The following is an 18,417-nucleotide window of genomic DNA, read 5'->3' as shown; positions in this document are numbered from 1 at the left end:
ATTAAAACCCAGTTTTTCTTAAAACCTCCCTGCCACATTTCCCCTGGTATGTGCAAATACCATCTACCATTTCAATTACGACAACAAAAATACATTTATATTGAAAATAATAAGGCTCTTTGTAGGACCACTGCTGTTGTAATTTTATCAATGGTTTTCATCACTGGCCTGGTTTCCACACCATGATAAACAATTAAGCAATTGCATCTTTAATCAGGGTTTCATGTGACTGGGCCATGTCCTGGGACATACTGCTCAAAAGTCCCCTCTTCACTTTGCTCACAGGCCATGCTGGGAGCAACAAACCGCAAGCCTTGGCTTGCCTTGTCATTCAAACCCAGACTAATGGTTTGTTTCTCTCCAAACAAAGCACAAGTGGTAGCCAGGGTTTGTTCTTGGCCTGCTGCTTGTGGTTCATTTGGGGGAAACGAAGCACGAGCCTGGGCTTGGATGCCAAGCATTGTGGTTTGTTGCTCCCAGTGCAGCACGTCCAGGAGTGGTGGAAGAGCAAACACAGGGACTTTTGAGCAGCGTGTACTAGCACACTGCTCATTTGCATTCAACCATAGTTAAGCATTTGTGATGGCTGCTTTAATTTCTTTTTGGGAGCAACTGGCAAGCGAGGCAGCGGTGCCACATTATCTGTTTGAGAGCCTCATTTCAGAGGCTCAAAATTGCTGGGTTTTGCCCCAAAACTTTCATATGGGGGAGGAAAGATTATCCAGATATAGCCTCCTCCTACACCTCTCTCTTTTCCTCTCATGGCATCATCATAGAATCATAGAATTGTGGAGTTGGAATAAACCACAACATATCAATACTGTGCCTAGAAGCTGCCTCAACACTCCATGATTTCTCCATTTCATCTAAGGCAGCAGCTAACGTATGCCTCTTACACCTCACCTAATTTAAAGGGAATGCTGTTTCCCCCCCCCTTTTTCTGCTGTCCCCTTTTCTGCTCCCCTTCATTTTCTACCCCACTCCACCTTCCACAGTCCCCCTCCCCCACCCTTTCCTCTGCTTTGATTCCCACCATCAAGGTTGATTTGAATGAAGTAGTACACATGGCAGCAAGTCGCTGAATGCAACCTTGGCTTCCCTTTGTTGCAGATTGCATATACTCATTCCCAACTTGTTCCTTTTGTAAATCTTCACCTGCCCCCTTTCCCCTGGCGCAGTGGTGCCATTTTGTGGTTTGCCTCAGGTGTCAGAATGTCTTGGGCCGGCCCTGGTCAAGAGATTTGTAGATGCCTCAGGGGTGGAATGGCTATTGCCTCTAGCTCTATGGTATTTGTTTCGAAAGGGCCAGTGAGTATTAACAAGAAGCATGTATTGATGTGTTTGTGGGTGTTTCATGCTACTACATTCAGATGCATGTGCCCTCTTAAATATTATTGCTGCAGATGGAATGTACATTTGCCTAGTTTCACATGATTTACAGCCGGAGCCTGAACAGTAACTGATCCTTCACCATGCCTGGTTTACATCCTCCCTCTCTTTACTGTACGAACTCAGACCACAAGCCATCTGGCAGAACAGAAAGGTTTTTGTTAGAATTCAATTTATTACCTTCATTGTCAAAGCCTCATGCACGTTTCTGCTGGTAGACCTGGATATTTCTGCAGATCTGCTCTCGCAATCTATATACGTTGACGGGGTGATCCTAAGGGCTGATTTACATCTGATGAAAGTCCTGCACAGAAGGCACTTCCATGTTGGTAATAGCTGGTGACCCCATTATGTGTACCTAAGGGGTGTGTGTGTGTTGGACAGGGGAAGAAGAGGTTCACACAGTAGTTAAGGGGCTGTTCTTTTCTATATATTCAAAACTGAATTGCAAAAATTGAGGGAAGCTGTGCATTTCAAAAACATTTGTTGTAGATACTATAGAAAAGAATAGCCTCTTCTGTGGAAAAACTTTATGTGGTCTGAAACTATAAGTTTGTTGGACTTTCTGTTGCCCTTTCCAAATGTTGTCCTAGTCCTCCATATGTAAATCATCACGTTTGATGATTGCATGCATATGTATTGTATGATGTGAACTGTCACCTAGAAGCCAAGATTGCTTTCAGCGACTTCCTGCTTCATTTACTACTTCGCTCAAGGAAGCTGTATTTCTTCACCCAAAGTGCAACTGATTTATGGAATTTTGTATCAAAATATGGGGCAATGAAGACTAGTTTAAATGACTTTGAACACTACTATGTAAACTCACCCAAGATATACCTCTCAATGGTTTATTAGACATGATTAGGAATGCTTGGGGAATTTGTGAATTCTGATATAAAGTGGCCTGAATCTAGTCTGCTGGTCTAATGTGCTCATTGAAACATAGATAGCCTTCAGAGCTCACACTTATCTGAATTTTGTGATAGTGCTTAGAGTGTATTTGGACCACAAAGCACTGATGAATAGTTCTCAAACATGACAATCTACATACAAGTACAGTGCCTTCCATGAACAGGAAGAATATCCCTTTTGGGAGTTATGGGGCTGTTCAAGAGACATGGGCGGATCTTTGGGTTGCAAGCTGGCATCGCAATATCCTGGAATAATTAATTTGTGGAAGGTTTTTCTCTGAGGTTTTTCTATTTTGGTTATAGAATAACAAGCACATATGGATCTGTGCCTTCATAGCTGATCATTGGGCTGGGGGTTGCTCAGATTTATATTTATTATAGTTAACAATATGGTCATAAATTCTTCTCATATTTATCCAGAGATAAAAACCAACATATAGTTAGCAGAATAAAAACTTAAACACATTGCAGGATCTACCAAAATAGACCAGAGGCAATTGTATCTCATCCAGCAGAGCTTTACTGCTACTGAAGGCAAATAAGCAAAATGGTCACAAATCCAATACATGCAGTGGTACCTTGGGTTACATATGCTTCAGGTTACATACGCTTCAGGTTACAGACTCCGCTAACCCAGAAATAGTGCTTCAGGTTAAGAACTTTGTTTCAGGATAAGAACAGAAATTGTGCTCTGGCGGCACGGCGGGAGCTGTAGGGCCCATTAGCTAAAGTGGTGCTTCCGGTTAAGAACAGTTTCAGGTCAAGAATGGACCTCTGGAACAAATTAAGACCTCTGGAACGAATTAAGTACTTAACCCGAGGTACCACTGTACAGGATTGGCACTGCCCACAAGAAATCCAGTTGCAGCCTATAAGTTATAATAACTTATAGTAAGACTAAAACCTTAACACTAAGATACATGCTTCAGAGACAAAGTTCTGCAGAGATGAAGGGTGTTGGTATTATGGTCATAGCAAAAGTCTTTGTTGCCTCTCAAGTGCTGAGCATCTTAAAAAAAAAAGAAAGATCATTTTTTGCAATGGATAACAAGATGAGGTTTAACAGCACAGATTTTTAACCCAGAGGTCTGAGTCCTTTGAATGCGGGAAGGCTGTGATTCTGATTGAGGTCAAAAAAGAGAAGAGATTTTATTCAGTGTAGAGGGGAAAAATGTGACTGTGAGCTCCAGGAGGTGGGATACAGAATTTATAGCTTCTCTGGGATCCCTGCCTATAACTACCTCCCTTTAAATTAATTAAACAGCTCAACAGCTCTTATAACTGCCTAGCAACTGAATGCATTAGCTCTCTGGGTGGAAGACTATTACCACATGTTCAAGAGGTGATTGTTTTGCAATATGTTTTGTGCACATTAACTAAAGAGTGGGGTGCTTAGGCTCCCTCAGTGATGGGATGGAATTCATAGATAAAGACGGAGGGGGTTGGTGTAGAACCTTATACTTGCCAGGCTATACAATACAGATCCTCCAAGTGTCCCTATTTTCCAGGGATGTCCCTGATTTAGAGAGACCATCCCAGTTTCTGATTTGATCCCAGAATGTTTCACTTTTCCTTAGGATGTCCTTATTTTCATTTGTAGGGTATGGAGTTATCCAACCCCCAAGCCGTCTGAAGGCAATCCTGTATAGCGAAGCTTGTTTAATGTTTTATTATGTTTTTATATATGTTGGAAGCTGCAAAGAATGGCTGGGGCAACCCAGTAAGATGTGTAGGGCATAAATAGTAAAATTATCATTATGGAATGGGATGTCCCTATTTTCATCAAAGAAATGTTGGAGGGTATGACAACAGTGTTAGTTTGGTAAGAGTGCTGTTCGGAGCCCCCTTTTCCTCTCACAGAGCTACAGTTCACAAAGTGGTTTAATGATCGACCCTTTTAATCAAGAAACTCTAAGCATTGCACTTCTATGGGATGAATAGGGATCTCCTAACAACTCTCAGCACCTCAGCAAACTACAGTTCCCAGGATTTTTGGGGGTGTGTGAAGCCATGACTGTTTAAAGTGCTTTAAATGTATGGCGCCGATGAGGCTCAAGTCTGCTCTATCTCTGGCTGACAGCCCTTCTGATTTTCGGAGACTGCTGTAATTGGTTTACATTTAAAAATATATACATTCAGAAACAACATTCAATAAAATTTTCCAGAAACTAAACAAAAACAAAACACAATGGTGTATGAGAAAATAAAACGGAGTAAGAGTACTTAACCAAAAATAAAAAGTAACAGTCCAGGATAGCTTGTGTAAGCATATATGAGTTTAATAGCTCAGTTAGTATAGCATAAGACTTAATCCTGGAGTTGTTGGTTTGGGCAAAAGATTCCTGAATTTTAGGGGGTTGGACTAGATGACCCTTGTGGTCCCTTGCAACTCTATGATGCAAAGGTCTTTACAGTCTGCCTCGTGAATTACCTTGGAGGGTGCATTCCAGAAGGTAGGTGTTATCACCAAGAAGACTTGCTTCCTTATTGTCACTTACTGACATTCTGCTAGTGGTGGAACAACAAGCAGGGTCCTCTTGGAAGATCATAATGATTTGCTTGATCCGTACCAGGAGAGGCAGTCTATAAGATACCCTAGTCCCTAATCTGCAAATGGAATGCCCCCCATCTCAGTGTCAATAGTATCTCTGATTATTTTATTTTGTATCAGTAGGCAGAACAAACATAATTCACACTACTGTGTGTTGTGTCTAGCTGCCTGCTCTTCCTAGAAGGCTGAAGATATGGGCCCATATCTCAAAGAAGTGATTTTTTGCTATAAGGTACACTGTGTCTTATGAGTTTCTGCTCTCCTCTAGGAGTTTCTGCTTTGCTCTCTTCCTTTTTTATTGTTGCTGCATTTATTTATGATATAATACTTATGCAGCCTGAGCCTAGCCATTTTGGAGGGCTTAGGAGGAACATCTGGGGTGCAGGGCGGGGGAAGAGTGTGTTGCTGCTACCACCACCCTGCCCATCAGCTCCTGCCTTAGGGGGCCACCTTGTTTCTTCTATTCACAACCCCACACCTGCCAATAGCCCCAATTTTTCCAATACATCACTAATTGACAGAAGCCGCCCCGGCTCCTTATGTCAATCATCTTATTTGAATAACCCTACATTTCACTATCCTGAGAGAGGTTTGTTTTATACACCCCTGTCATGTCCTGCTGTCCTTACCTCTAATCTAAGTAACCCATACCATTGTAACTTTTCCTCTTAGAGGAGCTGCTCCTCAGTGTCTTCAAGTGGTCCAGACACCGGTGAATTACGTCTACTTGCAAAGAACTGTTCTCCTAAGAAACTTCTACAGGGACAAGTTTTTGGAGGTTCCCAGCCTCTGTCTCCAGGGCAGTGATTTTCAGCAGCATAAAACCATTGATTTACTACCTGACAGAACAATTCTCTTAGGTTTCCTTGCAGGCATGCTCTGAGCTGGGGTCTCGGCAGTTGTTGGCCAGCTTTCCAAGCTTACCTCCCAGCAGATGTCTGGTGGGTCTTTCTTTCTGAGCCTCTAGCACATTTTTTTTTAAAAAATGTTCTCCCACTTGGCTCAGTAGTGCTTCCAGCATGATGATAAATGCTGCAGAACTGTGGAGCTGTGGCCTGCTTGCACTTATCTAGCTTTCAGAAAGTAGCTGTTATGTCTCAGCCTCTGCTGAAACAGCAGCCCTAGTTCCTCACTTCCTCATGTGTTGTGATTTAGATTTTTGACTCTGCAGACTTTGGTCGCCTCTCCTTGATTCTGCTCGCCCTGCTAGGGAAAGCTCTCCCCACCCCAGAAAGCTTTTTGATGTTTCCCTGATCTTGCTCAGATAGACATTCATTGCCTGGCAAGATGCAGTGAAAATATCTCTACAGTGGTACCTCAGGTTACAGATGCTTCAGGTTACAGACGCTTCAGGTTACAGACTCCGCTAACCTAGAAATAGTACCTTGGGCTAAGAACTTTGCTTCAGGATAAGAACAGAAATCACGTGGCTTCGGTGCGTCGGCAGCGGGAGGCCCCATTAGCTAAAGCTAAAGCTAAAGCTAAAGTGGTACCTCAGGTTAAGAACAGTTTCAGGTTATGAACGGACCTCTGGAACGAATTAAGTTCTTAATGCGAGGTACCACTGTACCTGGCTAGCCAGAATTTGAAGCATTGTGCAGTCTGTCGGGTTTAAAGATTTAAAAACATTCAAAAGAAAGAGCAGGCACTTTGGAGTTGCCCATCAGCCATTAGCATCTGATTAGCAGAATGAGTAGGCATGCAGGTCACCTGGTTAGTCTTCCTCACTATGGTGAGATGTATTATATTTCTATTTAAATTATGGTAATTATTTCTAAATTTGCATCTGTGCAGGACATATAAATATGTACACGAAAATATTATGCTAATCTGTGTCCTCATTTGGTGGCGATGCATAAATGATCACCCTAGTGTACACTGCATTTTTACACATCTTTCGCCACTGCTGTGTTTTGTGAGAGTGAGCACATGTCCTTGCAAAGCCTTTACCCATTTTTGGACATGTGAACTATCGCTTAGTATTTCCATTCCTTCCTTTCTTCCTCTGAAAGGTTAAGCAGGATTTCTGATGTGCTGGTGAAAACTAATTTGGCCAATTTCATGCTACAGTATTTGGTTAGGTTTTTCTTATTCATCTCTAGACTTACTTTAAATGTGTATAAGTGACCTTAACAAATGTTTGCACGAAATATAAACAAGCATCATTATTTCCGGCACCCCATTTCTCAGGAGAGATGGCAGTGCCAAGCTGAACATATGGTTTAGGCAAATTTATTTTGCTTTGAAACATCCTATCTCTAGAAGTCTCTGCCAATTAAAATGGATACTTCAGCAGAAAGGGCAATAAATCATTCCTGAATTGGGAGAATGGACTGCTACAGGAGCAAATAATAATAATAATAATAATAATAATAATAATAATAATAATAATAATAATATTCACAACTCCATTATCCCTCCTTCCCCAATTCTTCCCAGTTACAGGTTTGGTTGATTAATCTGAAAGCTAGACCAGAAAGAACTCCCAGGGAAAGCTACCTTGGGCTGCCTATTATGGAATAGTTGAATATATATATGGCTACACTGTCATTTTTTGTTCTGTGTTGAACAGAAGGCTTGTTCATCATGCATTGTGGATGACTCTACTGTTGGGTACTATGAGCTTGTTGCTTCACATAACTGATTTTGTGTATCATGAAAGAGCAACTGATGGTTATTGAATTTGTTATAGTTGTGTTTTCATAGAGCCGTAGAATTGTAGAGTTGAGAGGGGGACCCCCGAGGCTCATCTAGTCTAACCCCCTGCAATGCAGGAATTACAACTAAAAAGTCCATGACTGATGGCCACCCAACCTCTGCTTAAAAACCTCCAATGAAAGAGACTCCAACACCTCCCTAGGGAGTTCGTTCCTCTGTCAAATAGGTCTTGCTGTCAGCAAGTTCTCTCTGATGTTTAGTGGGAATCTCCTTTCTTGTCAAAAGGGACGCAGGTGGCGCTGTGGGTTAAACCACAGAGCCTAGGACTTGCCGATCAGAAGGCCAGCGGTTTGAATCCCTGCGATGGGGTGAGCTCCCGTTGCTCGGTCCCTGCTCCTGCCAACCTAGCAGTTCGAAAGCACATCAAAGTGCAAGTAGATAAATAGGTACCGCTCTGGTGGGAAGGTAAACGGTGTTTCCGTGCGCTGCTCTGGTTCGCCAGAAGCGGCTTAGTCCTGCTGGCCACATGACTCGGAAGCTGTACGCCGGCTCCCTCTACCATAAAGTGAGATGAGCGCCGCAACCCCAGAGTCGGTCACGACTGGACCTAATGGTCAGTGGTCCCTTTACCTTTACCTTTCTTGTCACTTGAAGCCATTGATTCAAGTCCTACCCTCCAGAGCAGGAGAAAATAAGTTTGCTCCATCTTCCATGTGACAGCCCTTCAGATATTTGAAGATGGGTGCATGCAGTGCTTTGTACTCAAGAGTATGCAGTACCGGCACCTCTCCCCCCCCCCCAAATATTAAAAGTGTGGCACTTACTGTAACAATTTCATGGTGAATACCAGTTCCTTTCCCCCTAAAATAAATAAAGCACTGGGAGTACACATGCACATTCAACGGCTAATGGCATCCATGTCACCCAGAAGGTTGCAGCCGCAGAGAAAAGAAGAGTCGTTCCGTTGTCTGGAGAGGTCATTTCCTGGTTCGCGTGGAGAAGCCGTTTTCAACAAAGCCCAGAAAGGGAAACACGCAACTGTATTGAGGCAGCACTGGGTGTAGGAATTTTGTGCCTCTAACAAATTTGCACCCTGGGCAACTGCCCACGCTATGCTACTGACTCCAGCACCTTGTTCTCGCAGAGGCCAACCAGTTGAATATGAAAAATGAATGCAACAATACTCTCCCCAATTGGGATTCCCAACAGCTTGTGATTCCCATCATGGCCCTGTGTGCTTTGTTTTCTTTATTCTCGTTTGTGTATCTTAGTATGCAATATCTTCTCAACCTGCTCTGTATTTCTCAGCGTACACATAAAATGAGCATTTATAAAACATCCCTGGCTATTACTACATGCAAGCAATGCTGTTTCCTAAACAGCTAAATAACTTGCAGGTGTCGGAAGTGCTCATTTCTTGCTTAGCACTGTTGGTGGCCAGCACTAGTTCACAGATATTACGTTTCTCAATTGTTTTGAATTAATACATTAATTCGTTTTGAATGGGCTTTTAAGAAAGGAAGGACGAAGTTCGCTTTTGTATCCAGGGCTGTCAAGTCGCATTGAATAACTTAATGAGGGATTAAGGGTTGGCATTCAATGTTAGCAAATGTAAAGTTTCGTCTCCAGACATGCTGCAGGCAGGTTAGATGAACAGTAGCCAGCATTACCCTTAAGGATGTTCTTTTGTTGTATGGAAACATTTTGCAGTAAAGTGTTTGCAGCTGGAGATGTATAAAACCATTGTAAAAGTCCTTTAATCAAGCAGGGACTATCCACGTGCTTTCACTTCCTCTTTGGGCCCTTCTCCCATAAAATGCCGTGGGGTGTTTTATTTCAGTGATATGTTAAGCCCCTAGATTGGAAAGGCAATAATTAAAAGGCAATGATTTGTTGCCTGGAGTGTGTTTTTCTGGAAATAATGGGAATGTGGCTGTTTCCTCTAGATAAATGTTAAAAATAAACTGACACTTGCTTAGAATTACTAGATTATGTATTCTTTTAAAATTTTACTTTGCTGAGTCTCAATAAACATTGCGCAAACCTTAGCAATACAGTGTGCAAAGTTAGAACAATACAATAGTTCTAACCAGAGTGGTTGCTTATATACACTAGAAAACAGCACCACGATTTTAGAATAAAAACCAACCTCGACCTGGCAAAAGGTCAGGATGAGAGCCTGGTACATGAACCAAATTTCCAGATCTTTTGGATCACAACTCCCACAAGCCACAGCCAACATGGCCAGTGACCAGAGATGATGGGAGCTGCAGTCCGACATTACTGGAGTGCACCACAAGTTTATTCTGTAACAAACTTAAATCTGTGCAGTATCAGCCGGGCCCAAGCAAGAGGATGGGTGGGTACATTTGGCTTACCCAGGCCCACAGCTCCAGGGGAGGCCAGGCCTGGGCTACATGCCCATTTCTGTGAGGAGAAAAACAAGTTAACTAGTAGATGGTGCATTGAAGATGTTTATACAAACTTATTTCCATGTATTCATACATGATATCCAGATCTTGTGAGATTTTCTGGAAACAGTGTTAGGGTAGAACAAGTAATACAGTGTTTACCTCGGGTTACATGCGCTTCAGGTTACAGATTCCGCTAACCCAGAAATAGTACCTCAGGTTAAGAACTTTGCTTCAGGGTGAGAGCAGAAATTGCACGGCAGCAGCAGGAGGCCCCATTAGCTAAAGTGGTACCTCAGGTTAAGAACAGTTTCAGGTTAAGAACGGACCTCCAGAACGAATTAAGTTCTTAACCCGAGGTACCATTGTATTCTGAAAAGCGAGTCGCTGGCCTAGGCTGTCCAGAGAATGAGAGGACCCCCACTGACGCATAGAGAAAAAACATGATGAAACGGTCTTTGGAGTTGTGTGTTTTAACTCCAACATCATGCTTCTTCTGTCCCAACCATCACTGTGTATAATATCTGTAGCAAAATATACCTCTTTCACCTGGTTTGACGTCTGCATTCAATTACTGAGTAAATGTGGAGTCAGAGAGAGAGGATTTGTAGTTTGAAACAAAAAGGAAAGTATGTCCTCCTTTGTGTCATGCCCTCTCAAGAACTCCTAGTGATCCATAGTTCCTGTAGGCATTTCCTGTGCACAGGTTGGAGAAACCAACAGGGCCTGGCAGTGGAAGGGAGAAATTAGTCACAGGAGGAGCCAGTGCTGCTGAAAATATTTACTGAGCCCAGGAAGTAGGTGAGCACATGAGGTAGACCTCTGTCTAAAAATTGCACGGAGCCACGGACCGTTGATCGACGGGACAAAGAATGGTGCTGAAATGGCAATTGTCAGGGCTCTTGGGTATGATTTATATAAATACATCTGATATTGCCCTGTGTTGCTAGGGAGCCTGACACACATGAAGCTTTAGTAAAGGGATCTGAAGAAACTAATTCATGCAGGTGACAATAATTTCGCATGGCGGTTCCGTCCCCAGCCCCTGCGTGATATCGGCAGTGTGTGCATAAGTGTGCCCCACCCTGTTCTTCCCTTTTCTGCCCCCATTCTTCCTTTTTCTGGACCCAAAAGGATCCATGTGTTGGCAATAGCGTGCCATTTGGACGAGTCTAAAATGCTTGCCGCCTGTATGAATTAATCTCCCATTTTTTCAAAACAGACAAGGCCCTTTGCTGGAAGAGACCCTCGTTTCAATCTGTATCAGTCCCGGCCATTCCCCATGGGAAAGAGGGGCTGCATTACCAGCCTGTATTGAGCTCAGTGAAATTAGGCTTGGCCATTGGATATCGCTGGTGTTACTGTGGTCTCTTATGCTGCAAATATGAGGGAATTCTCACAGACCCTTTCACGCGGCGTAAGAGTTGTGCGGGAGCTGTTGGGCTGTGCAGGCTGGTTCTCACCGCCGCCATCAATGTGCCCATTGGCCACTCTTCCTTCTGTATTTCAGATAGGATGGCTGTGGGAAGGGACTGTACACATGTGGTCAGGAACCCCCCTCATGAAGGAGATTCTTGTGCATGTAGGGCCATTCCCACAGTCACCCAGTTGGCAGAACTTGGGCTATGTGCTGTGTACTCATTCTTTTAATGTGTCAAGGGGTTTGAGTGACTGCCCTGCTCCAAGGATTTAAATTAACGACTTAAGACAAAAGGGATGATGAGAAGATAACAAGTGACAATGCCAATGTAAATGGGTTGCTGTTTATATTACATAGAAATGCTATCCTGGGGTGACTCCTTCCTGTAAAGGGGACCCCCCCCCATAACTGAGATTCCATATTTTAAACGCAATGTTATTTTTCAGTGGCTGGGTTTTATGAGGCTCTATTTGTCATACAGCGCCTCACTCAGAAGAGGGATAGGCAACTTTCAGTCTTCCAGATGTTAATTTTATTAAATGTATATATCATGTCGCATGCCTCAAAGGAGTCCTGAAGCAATTTACAGGACAATAAAATACAAAAATACAATTTAAAAGCCATTAAAACAATATGCTCCTCCACTTCTCTTCCTATGGCTGTGCCCAAACCTGGGGCCATGGTTTGTTTCCTTCAAATAAACCATAAGTGATAACCAAAGTTTTAAACTATGGTCCAATGTGACATGTCAGACAGCTGTTTGAATCAACCAATTGCTGCACACTTTCAGCTGTAGTAATAGAAGGGGGCTATTGTTGCTTGAATTTTAAGTCTCTGTTGATTTTGTGTAGATCAGCTTTTGCCAGCTCACTTATATGCTATTTTCTTTTCCAGAAAAAAGCCCACCGGTGAAGGGCTCGCTCTCTGGAAAAGTCATCCTCCCTTGCTTCTTTTCGACCTTGCCTACTTTGCCTAACTACCACAGTTCAAATGAACTTTTCCGGATTAAGTGGTCAAAGATCGAACAGGATAAAGGCGGAAAAGATCTAAGAGAAACCACTGTTTTGGTGGCCCAGAATGGGAAAGTCAAGCTAGAGCGAGGCTACAAAGACAGGGTGTCTGTTCCAAGCAACTGGGAAGACATTGGTGATGCATCATTGACTATGGAGAAATTGCAGGCAAGCGATGCTGGGGTTTACCGCTGCGATGTCATCTATGGAATTGAAGATACCCAAAATGTTGTCTCATTAGCTGTGGATGGTAAGAGTACAGTTTTGTATTTGTTCATCTGCTTTATCAGCTTCAAATTACAAAATGAATCATTATATATGAATGAACTAGCATGTTTAATATGTTTCGCAAAGCTTTTCCCGTTTGCCGGCAAGATACTGTTACATCTCAATTATCTTCTTAGCCTCCCTTTCTACTCCTGCTGTTTCTAGTTTCCTGGGAGAGTCAGTCTAAGGAGACAATGGAGTGTGGTGGGTGTGGCCTTTCCTTCTATTGTCATAAGTAGTCTGCCAGTAAGTCCTACTGCTACTGGCATTGGTTGATCTCCATCTTTTGCCTCTGGACAGCAATGGTGAGAGACAGCTGTTGTTTAGTATTTGGCCAGAATTGACCACAAAGCCTCCAATTGCTGATCCTGCCTTGATTTTGGGTGCTTCCAGACCATCTGCTTATTGAGCGTCCATCCTGATTGGTTTGCATAGTGACGATACCAGTTACTTAATGACCATTCATTCTGATTTGTTTCTGGGGAGGTTAGAAGATGTTGCATCAAAGCAAGTGTTATCCCACATTTTCCAGTGGTTTCCCCCCCTGTTACTATTGATATTGGAAAAGTTCTGATCTTCGGGGAAAGCAGGTTTGTTGTAGAAGGTCTACTAACCGGTTATAATTTCACAAACTGAATATGCCAGTATGTGATCGAATCCTACTCAAAAATAGTGACAGTCTGGAAGTACTTTCTGCTTTCTTCCCAGATACTGAGTTTCCTTTTATTCACCTTTCTTTGAAAGAGAGATGGTTCCCCACCCTAAATTCAAAGCAACCCCTGTATTCATTGAATGCAGACCCTGCTCTTACTATGCTCTTTTATTTTCTTATCTATTATGATACTTCTTAATATTCCCAGTTTGGGCTCCATCACTTGTTGTCACTTTTATCAGACGTAATGCTGTAATCTCTCCACAGTGCTTAAGAGATCGGGAACTGGACATGGGATGGCACCCTCCTCCTCCTCTTATCTGGCTTGAATATTAGTTAAATACTGCTTCATCACTGTATTTAAATCACTAGTCCTTTTTACCAGGAAGTGATGCCCAAGGTGGAATCTACATACATATTTAAAATGTTCCAAAAATGCTTTTAAAAAAAGCGTTTTTAAAAATAAATGAATTTTCCATAAGGCTCACCATCTAGTGTCACGTTGTATATTGTACTTAAAACACACTTAAAACATTTTATTTGCAGCTGTATAGCTGAGTCCCAAGTTTGAGGCTGTTGGTTAAGAGAGAAACTTAGTTATTATGAACTGTAGTTAACATCATTGCTTATGTAAACTTCAGTGTGACTAAAGCTGCCAGGCCATGGGTTGAGGGAATGCCAAGAGGTCAGGGCATGGGGGTCTCTTACTGCTCACCATACAGTTGTAGCATTGAAAGGGACCCAAAGGACCATCTAGTCCAATTCCCTGCAATGCAAGAATCACAGGTAATTGTTAAGGCATCATTTTTGACATCTACCACCACAGTAGCTTCCTTATATTATGGTGCCAAATTCATACAGGAAAAATGAGTTTAAAGATGACTGCATGGTGCAAAATTTCATCATTTTTATTGTCATAGGAATGTGACCAGATTTATAGTACTTAAACCGGCATGCAGAAACACCAAATATGAACATTTCTTCTGCCGTCATCACATGTATAATGTAATCTAGATGATAGTGCTACAAAAGCAGACATTTAGAAGCACACAAGATGATCCACATCATACATAGCTGGGGGCAAGGAAGAACTGAGTAGAGTAAAGCAGATGACTCAAACCAAGCTAAATGCAACGCTGAAGGCTAAAAATAGTGAAGGATGTTTAGGGTCCTTTTTCTCGCAAAAATTCCCAGGTCTGTTCTTCCTGGCACTCTTATATAGGTCTCTGACTACCCAGCAAGGGAACAGCAAATGAGCTCCTTGAGGAGGCAAGGTGCTCCATGTTCTGTTTCTGTGCCCTTGCATAGCTACTACTCTTAACTTCCAACCCTGCCCAGTGGTGCTGTCCCCACCTCTTTTCTTTGCATGCCCATCTTGCAACATCTCTAGCCACTGTTCTTCATCCGTCCATCGTATAAACTTTACAGGGGAAATGAGGGGAAGGTTCCCATTTGCTTTTTGTGCAGGAATCAGGATTGTGTCACAAAAGATGGTCAAAGTTGAATACAAGCTGGGAACTTCCCCCTTTGTTTTTCTTAAGCCTGTGGTGTTTGCGTGCAGAAATGAGATAATATGTCTTCCTCATGATAATAATAATATGGGAAGCATTACTTACCACAAATGACCAACTAAGCTCCCTCGTTTCATCAGACTGGTTGATAAGTGATGGGACTTTTTATATGCAACAAAATATGCTTGTCTGTTTCCTTTGCATTCCAAGGCTACACAGCATATCATCATATTTCTAATCTTTATAATTTGCCTGGAGAGCTAGAAGCATATAGTCTACCCGCAACAGAGCGATTGGAGTTAACCAGAATTAATCAAGGTTACTGGGGTGAAAATAAAATTGAATAGATGGCATTTATGGAAAGCCATGATGGCAGTATTTAATGGGGAGATGTATTTAGCTCAGTGACAGATGGCATGGTCTCAGGGGTGAGCACTGTAATTGAAAAGCGCATCAGTGCTGTGGACTAGAGTCCTATAATATCCACAAAATAAAAATTGATAACCACTGCCTCAAATCAGTCAGGTTTAATGATATATCATACTTTTATATGTATGCTGTCTTTCCACAGAAAGGAGCTTGCTAAAAGTAAGAAGCCACCCTGAGCCTACATAGCTTTAACTTAGTTAGCATTCATAAAGAAAATTCCATATTGCGGGGGGTTGGACTAGATGACCACCGGGGTCCCTTCAACTCTGCAGTTCTATGATTCTATGTTATTTAGCAGCATACTGAACCTAGAGGCTCCGTATAGTTATCATTGCATATAGCCATTTGTAGGCCCATCCTCCATGGATTTGTCTAATCCCCTACTAAAACCACCTGAGATACTAGTTATCACCATATCTTGTGGCAGTGAATTCCATAAATTAACTGTATATTGTGTCAGACATAACAACTGCTGTCCAAGATTGAGCATTGTATCCACATGTCATCTTCCCCCATCACCCCTCTCTCTCTCCCTTCAATTGCTTGTTAGGACTAAGGATAGCTGATTCTGGGTTCATTGCAGTTAGTAAGTAGAGATTAAACCACTGTTTCCTGATTTGATTATAATAGGAAACCGTGGTTTAACAAGCACCGGGAGTCTTTTAAGTCTGATGCACGAGCAAAGTGATTGGGGAGATACTAAAGGGAAAGTGTACAGCCATAGTTTATTGGACAGAAACCATTATGCCTAAACAGACCCCGCTGCTTTTGTTCTAGGAGTTCCACCAGGGAGTATACAACAATAAAGCAAATACTGCCTCGGTTCCTTGTTACCCTTTAGATATATTGAGGATCAAACTGTGTCTTTCTTCCCTGTCATCAGTTTAAAGGACAGCTTGGCTGACTGTTCCATTTTGTTTCCAGCTGTCTTTGTAAACCAGCATTACCCAGGCACAAGTTGCAGTGCTCAATATATCACTCATGTCAAGCAGAACACATAATCAAAAGAAACATCCCTTGGAAAACTCAAGAATTTCAGAACAACTTCAAAAGATTTTTCTAGGTCTAGACTCCCAGGAGATGGCAGTGGCAGATGACATTTTTATATATAGCTTTTATTTTTATATATAGCTTTTATTTTCTCTTTTAAAACCTCATTAACTCAACGTGTCAGTAATAGATCAGCCTTCTTTGTGTCTCTCTGACTAATATAGGGGAAGGGCTGTTTTCATGGATATTAGCCTGTTCATTTGAATTTGATCCGGTAGCAAGTTGGAATAATTAACGTTAAACAGAAAATTCTCTCTCTCTCTCTCTCTCTCTCTCTCTCTCTCTCTCTCTCTCTCTCTGTGTGTGTGTGTGTGTGTCTTTCTGTCTGTCTTGGGGATGAGGAAGGGTAATCTCATTTCCCATTTATATCAGTGAGGCATGCATGAGAGAACTCCCTGGGGGATTCTGACTCACTTTTTTGCTACAGGATTTTTCGGACAAAACTCACAAGGAATGCCTTTCATTCCCCTTTGGGAGAGCTGTGTGAAAAAAAGTGGGAGAACAGTACACAAGGTGTTCAGTTTCCCACCTCTAGATGTTACATAGTGGGGGGAAACCAAGTTTACAATTAACAAAGAACTACAACAAAATCCTTGCTCTATTATGAATGGACCACCAGCATGATGCTACAGCAGCAGACCCTTTGCACTTCATGACATTCCAGTCTGAGAGTCTCCAACTTTGGGTGAGGGCCTTGAGAATATCAATGGAAAGCAATAGCACCCATGAATAGCCAAGACAATGCTTTGTGTGTTTTCATATTTTTGGACCATTCAGTATTGACTTTCCTTACTGTTATAGGACATAATTTGCCACTTGAGTGGTTTGTCAGTCCCTGTCACTTTAACTGCATCAGTGCCGTCAGTGCTGATTTCTGTTGATCAGGCACAGGGGCAGGTCAAGCCAATGTTTTTATCTAGTCACAGAGCAGCCCTGTTTGCCACTGCCTCTCTGCTTCAAGGCATTATCAGCTTTGTGAGTACAGTGGTACCTCAAGTTACAAATGCATCAGGTTACAAACGCTTCAGGTTATAAACTCTGCTAACCTGGAAGAGTTACCTCGAGTTGAGAACTTTGCCGCAGGATGAGAATGGAAATCGTGTGCCGGCAGCACAGTGGCAGCAAGAGGCCCCATTAACAAAAGCACGCCTCTAATTAAGAACAGTTTCAGGTTAAGAATGAACCTGTGGAATGAATTAAGTTTGTAACCAGAGGTACCACTGTATTGCTCATCACAGTTTATTTTGGGTGTATTTAAATTGGTGGTGTGGAGCCTCAGCCATGGAAGGGAAAACTTTGGGACAGGGCAAGAACCTGAGACCCTCCAGATGTTGCTGGATTAAAACTCCCACTTCTGAGCAGATATGTCTAGGATTAGGTTACCAGACGTCCCCGTTTCCCCGGGACAGTCCCCAGATTTACAAATCAGTCCCCATACAAAATCCATTGAATTTGAAAAGTGAATTTTTCAAATTCATTGAAAAAAATCCGGTAACCTTAGTCTAGGATGGCACTCTAAGCTCACATTGTCCCCCCTCTGTAGGTAAGGGCAGCCTCAGGGGTTGATGTAAGTCAAGGGAATCATCATGGGGCATGGGCTTATCAGAGACATTGCAAAGCAATAAACAGGACTTGTGGTAAAGGTCCATGATGCAAATTTACATAAATGTATAGAGTAGATTTGGGCAAATTAAGATGGGAGGTGAATAGAATTGCACTGGCACTTCACTAGGGCCAGGTGATATATCGATATATCGTGCAAAACCATCTTGAAGTCCATATTGTGATATTGGTTTCATAATTTTTGTGAGTGTGAGTGCGTACACTGCAAAAATTATGATGCGGGAAAAACCGTGAAGCCAGTCAGTGCCTCTACATAGCTCCATCCTTATTTCAGACATCATAATATATCAGTATATTGCGATGTTTAGCTGGTGATATATCACAATGTGGAAAACCAGATATCGCCCAGCCCAACACTGCACTCTGCAGCATGTTCACCTGCAACATAAGTGAAATAAAAACTAATAAAATAAAAGGAAGGAAGTGGTAGTAGATATGAAACTTGGCATAAAAGACTCTTTGTATCCTGCCCCCGCAGCAATACCCTTGTTCCAAATTAGGGTCCTGCTGCTGCTGCTTTTGGTAAACTAAAAAT

General features: G+C 42.3%; 1 protein-coding gene across 7 annotated transcripts in view; it reads left to right on the top strand.

Moving 5' to 3' along the window:
- Window positions 1–18,417, top strand: part of VCAN (versican) — a 124,803-nt gene that overhangs the window by 18,516 nt on the left and 87,870 nt on the right. For 5 of the 7 annotated variants that reach the window (XM_077936238.1, XM_077936237.1, XM_077936235.1 and 2 more), the window contains exon 3: window positions 12,235–12,600. The exons of the other annotated variants lie outside the window; for them this stretch is intronic. In XM_077936238.1, the coding sequence (XP_077792364.1) occupies window positions 12,235–12,600 (366 nt within the window). The remainder of the gene's footprint in view (window positions 1–12,234; window positions 12,601–18,417) is intronic. 7 annotated transcript variants of the gene reach the window in all.

The sequence above is a fragment of the Podarcis muralis genome, chromosome 11 (assembly GCF_964188315.1).
Source record: "Podarcis muralis chromosome 11, rPodMur119.hap1.1, whole genome shotgun sequence".
NCBI lineage: Eukaryota > Metazoa > Chordata > Lepidosauria > Squamata > Lacertidae > Podarcis > Podarcis muralis.
Note: the sequence above shows the minus strand (reverse complement) of the source record. Positions and strands in the feature narration are given on the sequence as shown.